The sequence below is a fragment of the Bos mutus genome, chromosome 4 (assembly GCF_027580195.1).
Source record: "Bos mutus isolate GX-2022 chromosome 4, NWIPB_WYAK_1.1, whole genome shotgun sequence".
In the NCBI taxonomy this organism is placed as follows: Eukaryota; Metazoa; Chordata; class Mammalia; order Artiodactyla; family Bovidae; genus Bos; species Bos mutus.
In genome coordinates this window covers 72,455,146-72,473,028 of record NC_091620.1, presented here as the reverse complement: position 1 = coordinate 72,473,028, position 17,883 = coordinate 72,455,146, and the positions used below count along the sequence as shown (strand labels likewise).

Here is a 17,883-nt window from a genome sequence, read left to right as displayed (position 1 = left end):
TTCCGTAACAAACAACTGTATAAAAGGCATTTACTGTTCTATTTAGTAGCCGAGCTCTTTTTGTTATGAACAGTAATTTCAAGATAAGCAAAGCAACACTCCCTTACCTCCTTCCCCCAATTCCCTTCCCTTCCAGTGCCTCATTTGAGACCAGGAGGCCTTTGGAGCTGGGCCATGGCCTCCCTGTCAGGACCACACTCTGTCAGGCTGTGATAGTCCTTTGCAGCAGACACTATGTGATACAATGGTCACTCTACAATTCCAAACAGCAGATTTTTTTTTTTGTCGATTTGTGGTCATGTAAAAAAAAATATTTTAAGCAAAAACATAACTTTTTTTTTTTCTTTTGGCCATAGTTTATCTGAATACTTGTTACCTGCCACTGATAAAAAACATTTTTTAACACAATGCTCTTTTAGATCAAATAGGGCAAGTCCATCCTTTTGTTAACTACTGTAATTCTTCCAGAAGACACTTATTAAACATCCACCCAAAAAGACGCAATGAAAACCTTAAAAAAAACTTTTCACGTGTTTTTGCACTACTTACCTCAATGGCAACACTGGTTTCCTTATTTTTAAAAAGCTGGAGCTCTTCTAAACGCTGCTTTTCTTCAGCTGTTAAAACTGTAAATACATCTTCTGAAGGATCCTTTAAAATAACCACGAGAACTCTCAGTGAGTCACACACAGAATTTGAGGCTGTCAAAGCTCTGTATTTCTGTGATCTCCAGGAAGTATTATTTTTATACAGAAGGTGACTTTTGCTAGAGAGCTGTTCCTACCTCTTCATCTACTGGGACAGACAAGTCACTCAAATGGCTGATTCGTCCATCTCTTCCTATTTCGTGAACGACAAAGTCAGAGTATCTGAGGAAAAGAAAATCAGAGCATTATTATTTTGCTGCCTATTAATTTTAGGAGAAAGTTTGTCAACAGTAAGCCTTATTATTGTGCAAACAGGTATTAAAAATAAAAACTCTCAGTGCAAAGTCATGTAGTTATTTTTTCTGGTTTCGTGATGAAGTCTAATCCACACCTTGGCCTGGTACCAGGTACAGAAAAGACCTTCTGAGCTTCTAGAATACTCTTCCAGAAAAATGCCTAGGTCAAAGCTTATTAACGTTGCCCTATGATTACATAGTTCATTCTAAAGTGAATCATGAAACACAGCAAATTTAACTAAATTGGAAGCTAGTGTATCTACCTTGAGCCACCCTGAAGCTTACCTTTATGCTAAATACTTTACATACATTATTTAAAGTCCTATTAACTATTCCCAGGTAGCATTATGACCCATTTTTCGGACAAGGATTCTGAGGCTCAAAGAAGTTAAGTAACTATGAAGTGGCTGAACTACATTCACACCCAGATCCACCTGGCTACAAAGACTACCTTCTCTCTCCTGTCGATGTGGCCCATTCAGGTAAAAGAGTTTAAGATTTTAAGACCAATTCAAGGGAAAACTCGAAACCATTTAATTACCATTGAAAGTAATATATTTTAAGGAAATACCCATTCACATACTAACAAAGCAGGCCACAGGGAAATTGCTATTTTTTACTCATTTTATATTCAAATGGTTTCATTTACTTATTTGGGCAGCTTTCCTATTCCTGACCGACCACTGGTGTGAAAAATCCTTGGGGACAGAACACTAAAAATGGAAAAATAGACTGATTTCTTTTTAAAGAAAAGAATTAATAAAACAAAAATAACTTGATACAAAAACAAAACGAACCTTTCTTTTAAGATTCCTGAGAATCCCTGGTGAGAACTTACGAACTTGGTGATGCCCACATCCAGCTCTGTGAGCCCATGCTTCATCATGTCTGCAAAGCTCTCCGCTTCCTCCTCCTCCTCATCCTCCTCTGAGAGGCCATCTTCCTCCTCCTCTTCCTCTGAGGGAACCTCAGAGTTCTTTTCACCCTGTTCAGCAGTTTCGGGAGGCCCAGGCACCTTTTCGCTGCTAGGTAGAGAGCTGTTCTCTAGCCCATCTTGACCTGTGGTTGGACAGCATCCTGAGACCTTCTGTCTCTTGGCCTCCTCAGCTGGGGCCACACTGTCATTATCTTCTATGGCAACGGACCCCCGTTTCAATGACACACTAGTCATTTCTGTCATCTCCATTTTCAAGTATCCAAGAAAACATGTAAGAGAACCTTTTAGAAGGAAGAGAGTAGGTGGTAAAAATCACTTCTATACAGAATTGGGTTTCAGCAAACAGAGGCACAGTTAACTTTGTTCCTAAGGTCCTAAGTATCAATTATTAAAATAATTCTTCCAAATATGCTTTTAGTGGCATAGAAAAAATGGTACAGCACTTCTGCAGGGAATTTGATATCAAAAGCCTTTAAAATATGTATGCCTTTTGACCCAGAAATACTTCTTTAAGGGATTATCCTAAGAAATTAATTAAAGTGTTTCAAGTTTTAGCTGTAAGGATGCTCATCTCAGTGCTTTTACATAAAAAAAAAAAATAAGAACAATGACATTAGGGTACATAAGCTGAACAATATGTAAAACCAATGTTCAAAGAAACTGGAAAAGGCAGTTACTTCTAGGAGAGGGTGTGTGTATAGGTGACTGGGGACGGCAGGAAGACTTGTTAATACCACAGTTGTATCATCTAACTTTTGCTTCATGGATCTTGCTATCTTTTCGAAAAACTGATTAAGATAAAAGTGTATGCATATATTTACTGACATGAACACATACTCATTTTTTTTTCTTTTTGAAGCAAGGAGAATGAGATTTTCCTAGTGGTCCGGAGCCTTCCAATGCAGAGGATGTGGGTCCGATCACTGGTCAGGAACTAAATCCCACATGTCTCGGGACAACTAAGCCTGAGCCTCAACTACTGAGCCCGAGCACTTTAGAGCCTGGGTACACAACTAGAGAAGCCCGCATGACACTGTGAAGACTCAGCATAGCCAAAAAGTAAAAAATGGACTTAAAAAAAAAAAGCAAAGAGAACAAAAAGTTGTTTAAGTACAGAGTTTCAGTTTTGCAAGATAAAAAAGCTCTACATATTGGCTACACAATGTGTATGAACTTAACACTACTGAACTATATACTTAAAAATGGTCAGAATGATGTTGTGTGTGTTTTGCCACAATTAAAAAAATACAGATCATTTAAAGCTAGTACACACATTACTGAGCAAAAGTCTAGGAAGCCATATATATTTTGCAGTTCAGAGCACACATTTATTAATATCTAAGACTGCAAGTGCCTGTCTAATTTGATTTTATTTGATGCTCTAGGTGAAACAGGGATAAGGCTTTTTCTTATTTTAATTATATTGTTATTTAGTCGCTAAGTCATGTCTGACTCTTTTGTGACCCCAAAGACTGTGGCCCGCCAAGCTCCTCTGTCCATGGGATTTCCCAGGTTAAGAATACTGAGTGGCTTGCCATTTGCTTCTCCAGGGGACCTTTCCAACTCTGGGATCAAACCCATGTCTCCCGCATTGCAGGGTGGATCCTTTACCACTGAGCCACCTGGGAAGCCCTATATTAATTATTTAGGGAGATGCTTTAAGTAACATACAAACTCAGTAAACATAAAGAATATAAATGAGCAGAACATCCTAGTTCTCTTGATTAGCCAGAATCCCATCTATACAAGCATCTACAGCAGAGCAATAATGATGAACTAAATTTTAAGAATCCATGTTTGATCTTGCTTCATTGTCAAAAATCAAGAATGGAAAGAAAAGGAAAAGGAAAAAAGGATCATGACGGGGAAGGTAGAGAAAATGTCAATAAAAATAATTTTGTTTGAAAGACAAAAAAAAAGAAAACGGAAGAAACCAAGAAACAGGAATAGAAGTGGACTGCAACTAGTTGTACAATTTATAAAAATTATCTCTTAATTCAGGTAAGAAAGCATTTATTTTTTATGTGTTCTAAGCAAGGTATAGCAAAAGAGAACACTGACTTATGTGATGTGGTGCTATTTCATTCTCATTTTATTTCACCAAAACTGCCCTCAGAGCTTGTACACCAGTGAGGGAGGCAGACTGGGCCCGGGGCTTACTTGGAGACATGGCCACACAGAGAAGACCATGGGGCCACTGGTGGTGAGGGTGTCCTAGAAGACCCCTTCCTAATGAAAGACCAGAAGTGAACACCTGAGCTAAGCTTTGGGGACTAAGTAAGAGAGAGGCTGTGGAAAAGCGGGGAGGAAGGTGGTGCAGCATGCACAGAGGCTCGGAGAGCTAGAGGAAGCCCACCAAGCTGGCCCCGCATCACAAAGAGTAAAACATACAAGGAGAGAGCCTGGAGTTAAAGCTGGGAGCTGGTTGAAGCCACACCAGGCTGAATGCAGGGAATTACAGCTGAAAAACCAAACTGCCGTCTGATTCATGAGTCAGAGATATTTCATGGCATCTTTTCAAAGAGAAAGATGGGGTTAGGCTGGGAGATTAGGTAAGACAACAACTGAGGAAAGAAATCAGCTTGATCTAAGGCTGAGGCAAGGGTAACAGAAGGTGGAGGTGGGTTCAGGAACATTTAGGAGGTGGTGCGGACAGGACTGGGTGGAGGAAAAAGGAAATACTATAGGATGACTCGGGTTTTCCGTCCTGGGAACTTGAGAGGGTAGGGGAACTCTTCCTGACATGGGGACCCCGGAAAGAGTCACAGGGGCATGGGGATGGGGAGGAGACCAGCACATGTACAGTCCAGCCATGTTGCTGGCACCTGGCAGACATCCCTGAGTCACTTATTACACTGTGTCACACACAGTCTTCCCCCCAAACCCACAACAGCTCCCCAGGGGCGGTGTGGACCTCGACCAGGGTCTGAGCACGTCCTGTGAGCTGCTGATCTGGAACCGTGGCCTCCAGAGCCAGCAGCATGGCTGCAGAAGCGCCTGCAGGAAGCCAAGAAGGAGGTGCCGCCCACCAAGAAGCCCCCGGTGTGAAGACACGCTTGCACGATGCAATCATCCTGCCTGAGGTGGTGGGCTGCACGGTGGGCATCTACAATGGCAAGACCTCCAACCAAGTGGAAATTAAGCTTGAGATGACCACATAGGCTAGGCGAGTTCTCAATCGCCTACAACCCAGTGACATCAGGGCCACCCATTTGTCCCAATTCACTCTCCTCAAGTAGCCTGCTAGCCAAAAGAGACACAGACATCTCTAGAAGAAACAACCCCTTCCCCACCCCAAGTTCCCAGCTGGCATGACAGGATCTACCAGGAGGTCCTGATACCCTTCCAAGTCCTGAACTCTGCTCTCTTCAGGGAGGGCTGGAAATGGCAACCCACTCCAGTGTTCTTGCCTGGAGAATCCCAGGGACGGGGGAGCCTAGTGGGCTGCCGTCTGTGGGGTCGCACAGAGTCGGACACGACTGAAGCGACTTAGCAGCAGCAGCAGCACATCTCCCTCCTACCCAGAATGCAGAGAACTCATCAGGCTCTTTCTCAACAACCTGAGGGCCAAGAGCCTCGACAGAAACACCAGTTACTTCCTCTTTCCCATTCTGCTTCGGCACCGTCCATCATCCAGCACTGTGTTGATTTCCAATCCTCCACACACGCCTCTAACTCAGGCCCAGCCCCCACAGGTCTCAATCCCAGCCTGACTGCTCACAGAACTCTCTCCAGTGGGAGGTCCTCCATATCTGTATTCTCAGATTAACCTAGTCTCACCTGATTCGATGGACATGAAACTGAGCCAACTCCAAGAGACAGTGAAGGATGGGAGAGCCTGGTGTGCTGCAATCCGTGGCATTGCAAAGAGTCCGACATGACTGAGTACCACCACCACCACCTGTCCTTTAAGACTCACCTAAAGACCTTGAGGCCCAAATCCCATGCCCTCCTCTCTATTAAGTCCACGTCTTCCCATTTTACCTCCCTTCATGTGCACTACCCATACAGGCACCCAAACACCAGGCTTTCCTGCCCCACTTTCCAGCTGTTTAACTGGTCAGAGTCAATAACCTCTCCTAGCCCCTGTTCTTCAGCTGAAAAACATGAATAATATGTGCTTCCCAGGACTGTTGTGAAAATGAAATGAGATAACAAACAGAGTGGCTAGCCACAGTAGGAACTAAATAAATGCTAGTCTCTTGTCCTCCTTCAAGAGGTGTGCAGACTCTCTGAGGATATTAACTCTCTAATACCTGCCAGAGAATCCAGAGAAGTATATTAAGCATCAGCAGATATTTTTGAGAAGTCCTGAAACAGGTGCTGAAACTCTTCCCCATCTACAGAGATCAAAGACACACTAAGTAGCAATTCCCTAATGAAATACTAGCCCTGGGCAATGACATAAATGGCCACTAACATCACAAAAAAAGAGACAACCCAGATGCTGCAGGCCCCTGAAAGGACATGCTGTTGTCTATGAAGTTCTTACTGACTGAAACTATGTCTACTAGTTTAGATGGCATAAAGAGACAGAAGATGTTACGTTCACCACCAGCACAGGGAAGCAATCAGCAGAAGTCTGAATGTGGAAAACCCAACAAGGATCAAGACAGTCCCTCAACTAATGAATAGCAACAGGAAAAGGAGGAATAAACCTGGATCCTTCTTTGAATCCAGGTTTAACAAGCCAACTGTTAAAAATGTATTTATGAGACAATCAGGGATATTGAAACAGTGGGGACAGTTGATGACATTAAGATAGTATGGTCAACTTTTAAGGTGCAATATCACTATTCAACTCCGTCGCTCAGTCCGACTCTTTGCGACCCCATGGACTGCAGCACGCCAGGCTTCCCTGTTTATCACCAACTCCCGGAGCTTGCTCAAACTCATGTCCATCGAGTTGGTGATGCCATCCAATCATCTAGTCCTCTATCATCCCCTTCTCCTCCTGCCTTCAATCTTTCCCAGCATCAGGGTCTTTTCTAAGAAGTCAATTCTTCTCATCAGGTGGTCAAAGTATTGGTGCTTCAACTTCAGCAATATCACTGTGGTTACACTTAAAAACAGAATCTTTATGTTTTAGAGATACAGACTGAAATCTTTATGGTTGAAAAGATATGAAGTCTGGACTTTGTTTCAAAATAATTAACCAGTGGTGAATGGAAGTAGAGTAGGGTAGAGATTTAAAACAAGACTGGCCATGAGTTGATAGTTGTTGAAACTGGGTAATGGGAACATGGGGATGTCATGACATCATTCTCTCTACTGTGCATGTCTGAAATGTTTTATTATAAAAGTTCAAGGTATAAAAAGATATACTAATTATTCTACTCTCATCAAACCACCACTCTTTCTAGCTCTACTGCTCCCTCTCTCCCATCACCTGTTTTCAAACACACCAAGACCTCCAGTTCCAAGATACCACCTCAAGTACTTCATTTCCTCAAGTACGCCAAAGCTCAACAACTGCAAACTCCTAACCAACACTCAACACTCTTGCTCACTAGTCCTGCTGCAAGATCCCTGTCAAACCTCAACTGAGGACCAATTCTGCTGTCTCCACCTGTGCTCCTGGCCGGAGAACACAAGGCCAGGTGAGTGGACTTCTCATGACAACCCTCCAGGCTGTCTTGCCATCCCTCCAACTCCTGTGCGCCATTCACCAAGAAAACAGGGGTCCTCAGGCAATGCCCCTCCTACCAGCACAGTCACAAAACCCCTTATGATAACCATTGCCAAACAACGGCAGCCCTCTGAAGAGAGGTCCAGACTCATTTTAACACTCACTCACTCCTCGTACCCGTACTTCATCCCCTCAGCAAACACTCACCGTGCACCTCTGTGCCAGGCATTATTCCAGGCACCATACACGACACAAGACGACACACAAGCAAATCAAATAGACTGCCCAACCAGCACGAAGCTTACGTTCAGGTGGAAGATGTGGCTTCTACTCCATGCTGTTCTCCTGCATCTCGAGGTGCTCTTTTCCCCTCCTGCTCAACTTACAGCTTACACTTGGCTTCCCCGGCTTCCTTCCCCAGTCCTGATTCCTTCTCAGTCTCGTTTTCCAGCCAAGACCCATCTCCAACTCCCTGTTCACTCAAGGGTCCAAGGCAACGGGAACAACAGCTAAACAATGACAGCGTGTGCACTCTGAGCTCATTTAAGCCTCTCTTCAGCCCTGTGACTTATGTGACATTATCATTCCCACTTTAGCCCCTAAAAAACTGAAGCCCAGAGAGTATTTTGCTCTAGTTCACACAGCTAGTAAGAGGTGGAATCAAATATCAAATTCATGCCCTAAAGTGATCTCATCTTTTCCCACCACAAATGCACTTCTTTTAAATTGCATCTCTTACCTCAAAGAATCTTAGCAACAAATTACCAGTCACCTAAGCCAAAATACAGGTATCACTCCATCCCCTCATCTTCCCCATGTGAATGAAATTCTAGAAGGCTTAGGACAGGATTGTTACACCTAACATCCCTGGAATGAGGATATTAGCAGATGGTGGATCTGAAGTATCAAGCACTGGTGTCAACTCTTGTTTGGTGAGTGGCAGTCTGGGCATATGACTTGGAGTCTGATCTAGGCTGTGCCCTTTACCAAGTGAGCCACCACTCTGAAGTCTCAGTTCCTTTCTCTGGAAAGCAGAAAAATGATGACTTGGTCAAAGGTCTGTTCTAGCTGTTGTTATTCAACTGTTGCTCATTAATATTTATTATGGATGCTTTCCACCGCAGAACTGTGCTGCTGAGTCTGGGAAAAAAATCAAAGCTTCTTATGGTTCTTTTGTTTTCTGGGCTAATGGTTAAGCATGGCTTTCTCCTTCAAACATCATTTCAATTTTAAGAGACCCTCAAAGCACTGCCAAGAGCACCAAATAAACAGGCCTTTAGTATTTTTTGGCAGTCTTTTTCTTGATACTTTGGACACTTGCCTGATCTCTTTTTCTTGTTACATTTAATTGCAAAGACAAGCTCATTAAACAAAATTATTTTCCATTTGTTTTAGCCAATGGCCCTAATACAGACATTAATTATTAAGGTATATGTAGCACAAGTGATTATACATCACTTAATATATATTTTGCTAAGTTCTGTCTGTGGGCCTAGAAGCTGAGAACAAACATATTTACTAAAACAGCTGGGCAAACTTCTGGACCAGGAGAGGCAGAACTAAAATCAGCATCAATTTCTTAAGCAGAAAATACATAAACGAGAAGACCGAAATGAAATATAATTCCTAAATGAGAGAGGACCATGTGAATATCCAAGAGGCTGAGAAGAATTTAACCAGAATGACGGAACAACCCTGACTGCCCCCATTCAACTGCTCTAAGGAAATGAGTTTGCATTCAGGAAAATCCAAATATACATATTCAAGTCTTCTATGGCAAAGCTGCAAAAAACGACTGGCTTTAAAAAACGGAGGGGAAAAAAAGGGGGGTGGATAGGGGTGGGAAGTAAAAGGCCTAGCTTTATGAGTTTTTAAAATGGTATTAACATTTCAAAAATTTTCAAAAAACATAAAGCTGCACAAATACACTATCCAAAATAGTAAGATAGCATCTCAAATGTCAAGCAGTCTTTATTAGAGACCAGAAACTTGATGCTTCTGGGAAGAAAATGAAATCCACTGATACGTACACACGAACTCGAAGTCCTACACAATTCATTAGAGGAAAACACTAAAGTAATAGATTTTATTTCTTTTACACTCCAAATGAACCAAATGGGATTAGAAATTTTACAATTTCAACAGTTTTTAAGTTTTTCATTAAGAAATTAGATTCACAAATAAGCTTCCTCTACAATCCACAATAAAAATCAAGTTTAGCATTTTCAAAATTTTAATGCAACATTGATAGTCCCTTAACATTATTTCCTGAAAAATGAACATTGAAAAACAGCAATATTAATCTCAATCTCATCTGTACTTCAAAACCCTCTACAACTTACCCTTTTTAAATGCATCTCTCCTCCTCCTCTGCAAACCATCAAGAAGCCCTCCAGCTCTCACAATAAGGAGCCCTCTCATTACGGCAGGGCACACACTACACTCTAATATGTGAAGTAATGAAATCCGTTAGATTTGTTTATTTCACAAATATTTATTGAGCACCTCTTATTTGTCTGGCACTGGTCCAGGCACTGGGGAAAAGAAAATTTCCTGCCCCCACTGAGCTTACATATCAGAGAAAAAAATTAAAACAATCTCAGGAAACGCACATCTGTAAAAGCCACTAATCAAGCAGAGTAAGGACAGTGAGAATAAGAGGGGTGCTCTTCAGTGAAGTCTAAGGAGGTGACTTGTGAGCAAAGGCTTGAAGAACTAGACACGAAAAGCAGCGGAAACAGGGCCAACAAAGGACCTGAGATAGGAGCAAACTTGGTCAAGGGACCAGCTGGACTGTCATTTCTCTCTCCTGCTGCTGCTGCTAAGTCGCTTCAGTCGTGTCCGACTCTGTGTGACCCCATAGACGGCAGCCCACCAGGCTCCCCCGTCCCTGGGATTCTCCAGGCAAGAACACTGGAGTGGGCTGCCATTTCCTTCTCCATTTCTCTCTCCTATCTGGGGCCAAAAGCCATGTTTTACTAATCACTCTACTGTACCAGTTTCTACCAAAATATAAGTTCAAAAGGAGTTGTAAATGAATACATACGAACTGTTGGCTACTCTGCCTAATGACTGACCAAAATCACTGCATATCCAGCAGTCCCTTTTCAGTATGACTGTACAGTAGTCTGATTTTTGACTGTTCCCTCAATTGCCAAGGCAGCCCCAGGAGACGGGGCATGCCGGATTCACAGATGATTAGAGACTTGAAACAAAAACCAATCTGTAGTTAGCCTTTATTTTCGGAATTAAAAAAAAAAAAAGTGGTGTGACAACAGAACTAAATATGTGAAAGACTAAACTCTCCAAACCTTATTTCTTGGCAGGCCCTAATACTCAGGCAATGAGTGTATTTTTAAATCTCTCGGTGGAGGGCTGGCGGTAAAGACACCTTGCGGATTAGTTTCAACACGCCCAGCAACCCCCTGCTGCATCCACTCATTTAAATTTGACCGGGAAAAACTCTGGTTTGCTCCTACACTGGGAAACGTCTATAAAACAGTCACCTGAGAGCCTGCCCGGAACATAGTAGGATCGCTGTTAGTAATGAGATAAATAAGAGGATGAAAGAACGTGGGCGGGCCCAGCGGTGCAAGGGAGCGCTGTCATGGGCTTCAGGATAAAGGAGGGTTGTGTCTTCCGGGAGGAAGAAGAGTTTAGGAACCCTCGGGGGCAAAGAAGAGGAGTGGGACAGGGATCCACGCGCTGACAGCGCCGCTGGGAGGAGAGAGGGCGCGGCGGCCGCTAGGACCCGCCCGGAGAGCAAGGAGGGGCGGGGCTGGCAACGCCGAGGCTCAAGACCAGCCCGGCTCCAGCCGCGCTCCCGCGGGCACGACCCGTAATGGAGGCGCTGTGGACGCGCCGCGGGCTCAGAACACGACCGGGACTCCTTCCGAGTCCATGCTGCCCCTCCAGGGTGGGTTTCGGGCCGGGGCGCCGGGCCGAAGGTTGGCCGCGGAGCCCAGGCGGCAGATGGGAGGCCGCACACTTACCCGGGGCCTGAGAGCGTGCGCGCGGCGCAGGCCGGGCGACGAGAAGGCAGGCGCGCTGCTCCGGGCGCAGGAGTAAGGCGGAGGAAAGGACCACTCGGAAGAACCAACCACGAGAGCAGCCCAGCATACGCAGCGAGCTCGGTTTACGCCGAGGCCCCCGCAGCGCTCAGGCGGACTCACAGCCGCCTCGCTCGCACACGTGCGGCGCACCGACGCGCCGCTGCCTGCTGGCCCCTCCCCTGAGGGCGGAGCCTGCCCTCCGCCGCCCGCTTCGCTTTTGGCCCTGCCCACACTCCAGCACTCTTGCCTGGAAAATCCCATGGACCGAGGAGCCTGGTGGGCTGCAGTCCTTGGGGTCGCTAAGAGTCAGACACGACTGAGCGACTTCACTTGCACGCAGTGGAGAAGGAAATGGCAACCCACTCCAGTGTTCTTGCCTGGAGAATTCCAGGGACGGCAGAGCCTGGTGGGCTGCCGTCTATGGGGTCGCACAGAGTCGGACACGACTGAAGCAACTTAGCAGCAGCAGCAGCAGCAACCGATCAGGGGAGGCGGTCTCACCCGCGTCATCCCGCTGCTGCTTCTTGGACCTGGGGAGGCATCGCGCTCGCATCTTTTGGCCTCGCAACCTGTGGGGGCTGGAGCTCACTGTGGTCCTTTCACTCTAGGAGCGCACAGGCTGCCGCGCTTGGACTTTGGTGGGGCTATAAACCCAGAGAGAAATTGCAGTGTCATATGGTAATTATGTCCATGGGGGCCATGGGGCCGCAAAGAGTCAGACACCATTGAGCGACTGAACAACAACAATGGTAATTTAAAATTTTTTGACTAACCCCCATATAGTTTTCCATAGCAGCACTTCAGTTCATTTCAGTCGCTCAGTCGTGTCCGATTCTTTGCGACCCCATGGACTGCAGCATGCCAGGCTTCCCTGTCCCTCACCAATTCCTGGAGCTTGCTTAAACTCATGTCCATGCAGTCAGTGATACCATCCAACCATCTGATTCTCTGTCGTCCCCTTCTCCTCCTGCCTTCAATCTTTCCCAGCATCAGGGTCTATTCCAATGAGTCAGTTCTTCACATCAGGTGGCCAAAGTATTGGAGTTTCAGCTTCAGCATCAGTCCTTCCAATGAATATTCAGGACTGATCTCCTTTAGGACGGACTGGTTTGATCTCCTTGCAGTCTAGGGGACTCTCAAGAGTCTTCTGCAACACCACAGTTCAAAAGCATCAATTCTTTGGTGTTTAGCTTTCTTGTAGACTTGTTTTCAACCCCAGGGTTTACATGTGGGAATCTGGTTAGCTCATTATAGGTAATTCATGCAGACTGGTAGTGTTCTATCCTGCCTTCCTCTTATATTATTCATCTCAGTTAAGTACTTTGGGTAATTTTCTGTCCCTAATGCATGTACAATCACATATTCTTGAACTGTGGTTAGTTCATAGGTTAATGTCCTAATGACAGCAAACTACAAATATTTTTACCACACCCACACAGTAGAAATTCAATCTAAATTTAATTTTTCCCATACGGTTGACCCTTGAACAATACAGGGGTTGGGGCACCGACTCTTTGTTCATTTGTTGTTGCTCAGTCACTAAGTTGTGTCTTTGGCGCTCAGCCTTCTTTATGTTCCAACAATCATATCCGTTCATGACTACTGGAAAAACCATAGCTTTGACTATATGGACCTCTGTCACAGAAGTGATGTCTCTGCTTTTTAATATGCTGTCTAGGTTGGTCATAGCTTTTCTTCCAAGGAACAAGCATCTTTTCATTTCATGGCTGCAGTCACTGTCTGTGGTGATTCTGGAGTCCAAGAAAAGAAAATCTGTCACTGCTTCCACTTTCTCCTCTTCTATTTGCCATGAAGTGATGGGACCATATGCTATGATCTTCGTTTTTTGAATGCTGAGTTTCAAGCCAGCTTTTTCACTCTCCTCTTTCATTCTCATCAAGAGGCTCTTTAGTTCCTCTTCACTTTCTGCCATTACGGTGGTATCATCTGCATATCTGAGGTTGTTAATATTTCTCCCAGCAATCATGATTCCAGCTTGTTGTTCATCCAGCCCAGCATTTCACATTATATACTCTACATATAAGTTAATGAAGCAATATATAGCCTTGTCATACTCCTTTCTCAATTTTGAACCAGTCAGTTGTTCCATATCTGGTTCTAACTGTTGGCCCACATACAGGTTTCTCAGGAGACAGGTAAGTTGTTCTGGTATTGCCATCTCTTTGAGAATTTTCCAGTTTGCTGTGATCCACACAGTCAAAGGCTTTACATAGTCAATGAAGCAGAAGTAGATGTTGTTCTCTGTCTGGTGGAAAATCCAAGTATAACTTGATAGTCAGCCCTTTGTATCTGCAGTTCCACATCCACGGATTCAACTAACCGTGGATGAAACAATACTAAAGTATATATTTGTTGAAAAAAATCTGAGAAGTGGACATGGGTAATTCAAACTTTTGTTGTTTGAACTGTCCTTTGAGAAGTATCTTCTTTGAAACTGTGGCCCAACTCTTTACAAACATATATGGAAGAAAGAATATTCACATTACTTTGTACATTAACTAACTCCATGGTCAAAACTTACCCTCTTTGCAATTCAGCCTAAGCTGCCTTAGACAAGATCCAAGTAAAATACGAGTTTTTACTTTTTTTGTTCTCCAAAAAGGCAGTCTTTATTGGCTTTTATAGTTAAAATAACACAGGAATGTTCAAAACTTCTTCCCCATTCCAACTCCCTTTAATAAATATTTGACAGCTTAATGTTCTCTTTGACTTTGTTTTTTTTTTTTTTTTTTTTTTTTTTTTACTTTACAATATTGTATTGGTTTTGCCATACATCAGCATGAATCCGCCATGGGTGTACACTTGCTCCCCATCCTGAACCCCCCTCCCACCTCCCTCCCTGACTTTAAAATTATATCCTAACATGTATATTGCAGTTGAGCTATTTCAAATTCTGAAAGATGATGCTGTGAAAGTGCTGCACTCAATATGCCAGCAAATTTGGAAAACTCAGCAGTGGCCACAGGACTGGAAAAGGTCCGTTTTCATTCCAATCCCAAAGAAAGGCAATGCCAAAGAATGCTCAAACTACCACACAATTGCACTCATCTCACACGCTAGTAAAGTAATGCTCAAAATTCTCCAAGCCAGGCTTCAATAGTACATGAACCATGAACTTCCAGATGTTCAAGGTGGATTTAGAAAAGGCAGAGGAACCAGAGATCAAATTGCCGACATCCACTGGATCATGGAAAAAGCAAGAGAGTTCCAGAAAAACATCTATTTCTGCTTTATTGACTATGCCAAAGCCTTTGACTGTGTGGATCACAATAAACTGTGGAAAATTCTGAAAGAGATGGGAATACCAGACCACCTGACCTGCCTCTTGAGAAACCTATATGCAGGTTAAGAAGCAATAGTTAGAACTGGACATGGAACAACAGACTGGTTCCAAATAGGAAAAGGAGTACGTCAAGGCTGTATATTGTCACCCTACTTATTTAACTTCTATGCAGAATACATCATGAGAAACTCTGGGCTGGAAGAAGCACAAGCTGGAATCAAGATTGCCGGGAGAAATATCAATAACCTCAGATATGCAGATGACACTACCCTTATGGCAGAAAGTGAAGAGGAACTAAAAAGCCTCTTGATGAAAGTGAAAGAGGAGAGTGAAAAAGTTGACTTAAAGCTCAACATTCAGAAAACGAAGATCATGGCATCTGGTCCCATCACTTCATGGGAAATAGATGGGGAAACAGTGGAAACAGTGTCAGACTTTATTTTTGGGGGCTCCAAAATCATTGCAGATGGTGACTGCAGCCATGAAATTAAAAGACACTTACTCCTTGGAAGAAAAGTTATGATCAACCTAGATAGCATATTGAAAAGCAGAGACATTACTTTGCCAACAAAGGTCTGTCTAGTCAAGGCTGTGGTTTTTCCTGTGGTCATGTATGGATGTGAGAGTTGGACTGTGAAGAAAGCTGAGTGCCAAAGAATTGATGCTTTTGAACTGTGGTATTCGAGAAGACTCTTGAGAGTCCCTTGGACTGCAGGGAGATCCAACCAGTCCATTCTGAAGGAGATCAGTCCTGGGATTTCTTTAGAAGGAATGATGCTAAAGCTGAAACTCCAGTACTTTGGCCACCTCATGGGAAGAGTTGACTCATTGGAAAAGACTCTGATGCTGGGAGGGATTGGGGGAAGGAGGAGAAGGGGACAACAGAGGATAAGATGGTTGGATGGCATCACTGACTCGATGGACATGAGTTTGAGTGAACTCCAGGAGTTGGTGGTAGACAGGGAGGCCTGGCGTGCTGCGATTCATGGGGTCGCAGAGTCGGACACAACTGAGCGACTGAACTGAACTGAACATGTATAATATGTATAATATTCAGGATCCTGCTTTTACACATCAGCACTATGGATTGGGCTTCCCTGGTGGCTCAGACAGTAAAGAATCCACCTGCAATGCAGGAGACCTGGGTTCCATCCCTGGGTGGGGAATATCCCCTGAGGAGGGCATGGCAACCCACTCCAGTATTCTTGCCTGGAGAATCCTCATGAACAGAGGAGCCTGGCGGGCTGCAGTCCATGAGGTCAAGAAGAGCTGGACACACTGAACAATGAAGCACAGCACTATGGATTGCTAACTGCCTAAACACACAGTTTATCTCTTGTTTCATCCTTATTGTCTCATATTCTGCCCATCTTAGATGCCTCTTTCCATTTTCCAGATAGTAGTTAATTGGTTTTTTGTGCTCCCTCAATCAATGCAAACATATCCCTTGTTGAACTTACCTGCACTCAATCCTAAATTAATATTCATGTCTATTTCCTTCACCAGACTGAGAATTCTTCAGAGGCAAAAATTTGGGTTTAGAGTAATCTTTTTTCTCTTTTTTTCCCCAATTTTTATCAGAATTATACATATCTATGAGTTAGAGTCAATTCTGCAAAAATCCTGTAAATTTTGCAATGAAACAGCAGAGACAATATTCCCATCTTACTCCTTCCCTGTTTCTTCTTCCTCAAAGTCATTTCACCTTTTTCCACTGGTTATTTTAATATTTACCTTCATTTCTATGAAATGTTTGCATTTCTATTTCTTGCTATGTCGTTGTTAGGCACTATCTATTGACTTCACTTAATGAAAAATGAGGGTTCATCTCTTCTTCCTTCCTTTAGCCCTTCCCCAACCCCCACCACACTTCCCACCTCTTTATGTGCCCGATATCATTATATTGTACTTTAAAACAGATTTGTGTTAACTTCATTATGATTAGCCAAACGTCTTGAGCAAAGTAATATACTTTGATTAATTCTATTCCCTTCACAGTTTTTGTTTTTCTTGAAGTTAATAATGGTCTTATTTTGTTTTACTATTCATCACTAAACCAAGCCCTGCCTTCTTAATGATTGTTTAAACTTCTCTCTCCAGAGATTCTGACAGACAAGGAGTTCCATCAGTCTTATCTTTCAAAGGCATCTCTTCTGGAACCTTCTGACCTGTACCACCTACCTCAAGTGCACAGTTGTTGTTAGGGCTTCCCACTTTATTTTTCTCCTCTGCGTGTTTCCCATATTACATGCACTCTTTTCCTTTGTATAGTCCTCATTTTAATGGAGTACATACATCTCCAGTAGCTTCCTGAGGAAGGAGAAATAAACGAAAGGGAAATTTGTTGAGGTCTTGAATGTCTGAACACACCTTTATTCTTTATCCACATTTGGTTGGTAGTTTACTTGTCATGTACAGAATTTCAGTGTGAAATAAATTTTCTTTTGAAGTTTGACAGACATGCTCTGATGTCTTCTGGGTTTCTTTGTGACCATTGAGAAATTGAATGATATACTGATTCTTGATCCTTCCTAAATGATCTCTTTTTTTCCCTCTCTGGAAGCCTAGGATTGTCTTTTTGACCTCAGCGTTCTGCAGTTTCACAGTGACAAGCCACAGGATGAGTCAGGTTGTAATCCATTGTGCTTGGCTCTCAGTGGGACCCAGTTCAATATGAAACCTCTTGACCTTTGGTTAGGAGAAATTTTCTTTAATTGTTTTGCTGGTGATTATTCTTTCCCTAATCAATGTTTGTTTTGTTTTGTTTTTTAGAACTCTTATTTTTTGGATTTTAAACCCCCTGGAGTGGTCCTCTAATTTATTTTTTCTTTCCTATTTTTTACTTATTTGATCTTTTGCTTCCCACCCTCCTCCCCGCCCCCGTCCCCGCCCCAGGATACTTCCCAACATTCATCTTCAAATTATTTTACTGAAATTTTCATTTCTACTATTATATTTTTTGTCTCTAAATGCTCCTTTTAAAATAGTAGACTGTTACTGCTTTATGGTTGCAATGGG

At 43.3% G+C, this 17,883-nt stretch overlaps 2 protein-coding genes across 2 annotated transcripts in view; both read right to left on the bottom strand.

The window, feature by feature from the left end:
• Window positions 1-11,722, bottom strand: part of PUS7 (pseudouridine synthase 7) — a 55,075-nt gene extending 43,353 nt beyond the window's left edge. The window contains exons 1-4 of the mRNA XM_005901443.3: window positions 11,502-11,722; window positions 1,741-2,161; window positions 785-869; window positions 550-651 (exon numbers count right to left, since the gene is read on the bottom strand). Coding sequence (XP_005901505.1) covers window positions 550-651; window positions 785-869; window positions 1,741-2,161; window positions 11,502-11,628 — 735 coding nt within the window. The 5' untranslated portion in view covers window positions 11,629-11,722. The remainder of the gene's footprint in view (window positions 1-549; window positions 652-784; window positions 870-1,740; window positions 2,162-11,501) is intronic.
• Window positions 11,723-16,907: 5,185 nt separating this feature from the next.
• Window positions 16,908-17,883, bottom strand: part of EFCAB10 (EF-hand calcium binding domain 10) — a 39,677-nt gene continuing 38,701 nt past the window's right edge. The window contains exon 10 of the transcript XR_011464021.1: window positions 16,908-17,175. The gene's annotated coding sequence lies outside the window, so the exon portion shown is untranslated. The remainder of the gene's footprint in view (window positions 17,176-17,883) is intronic.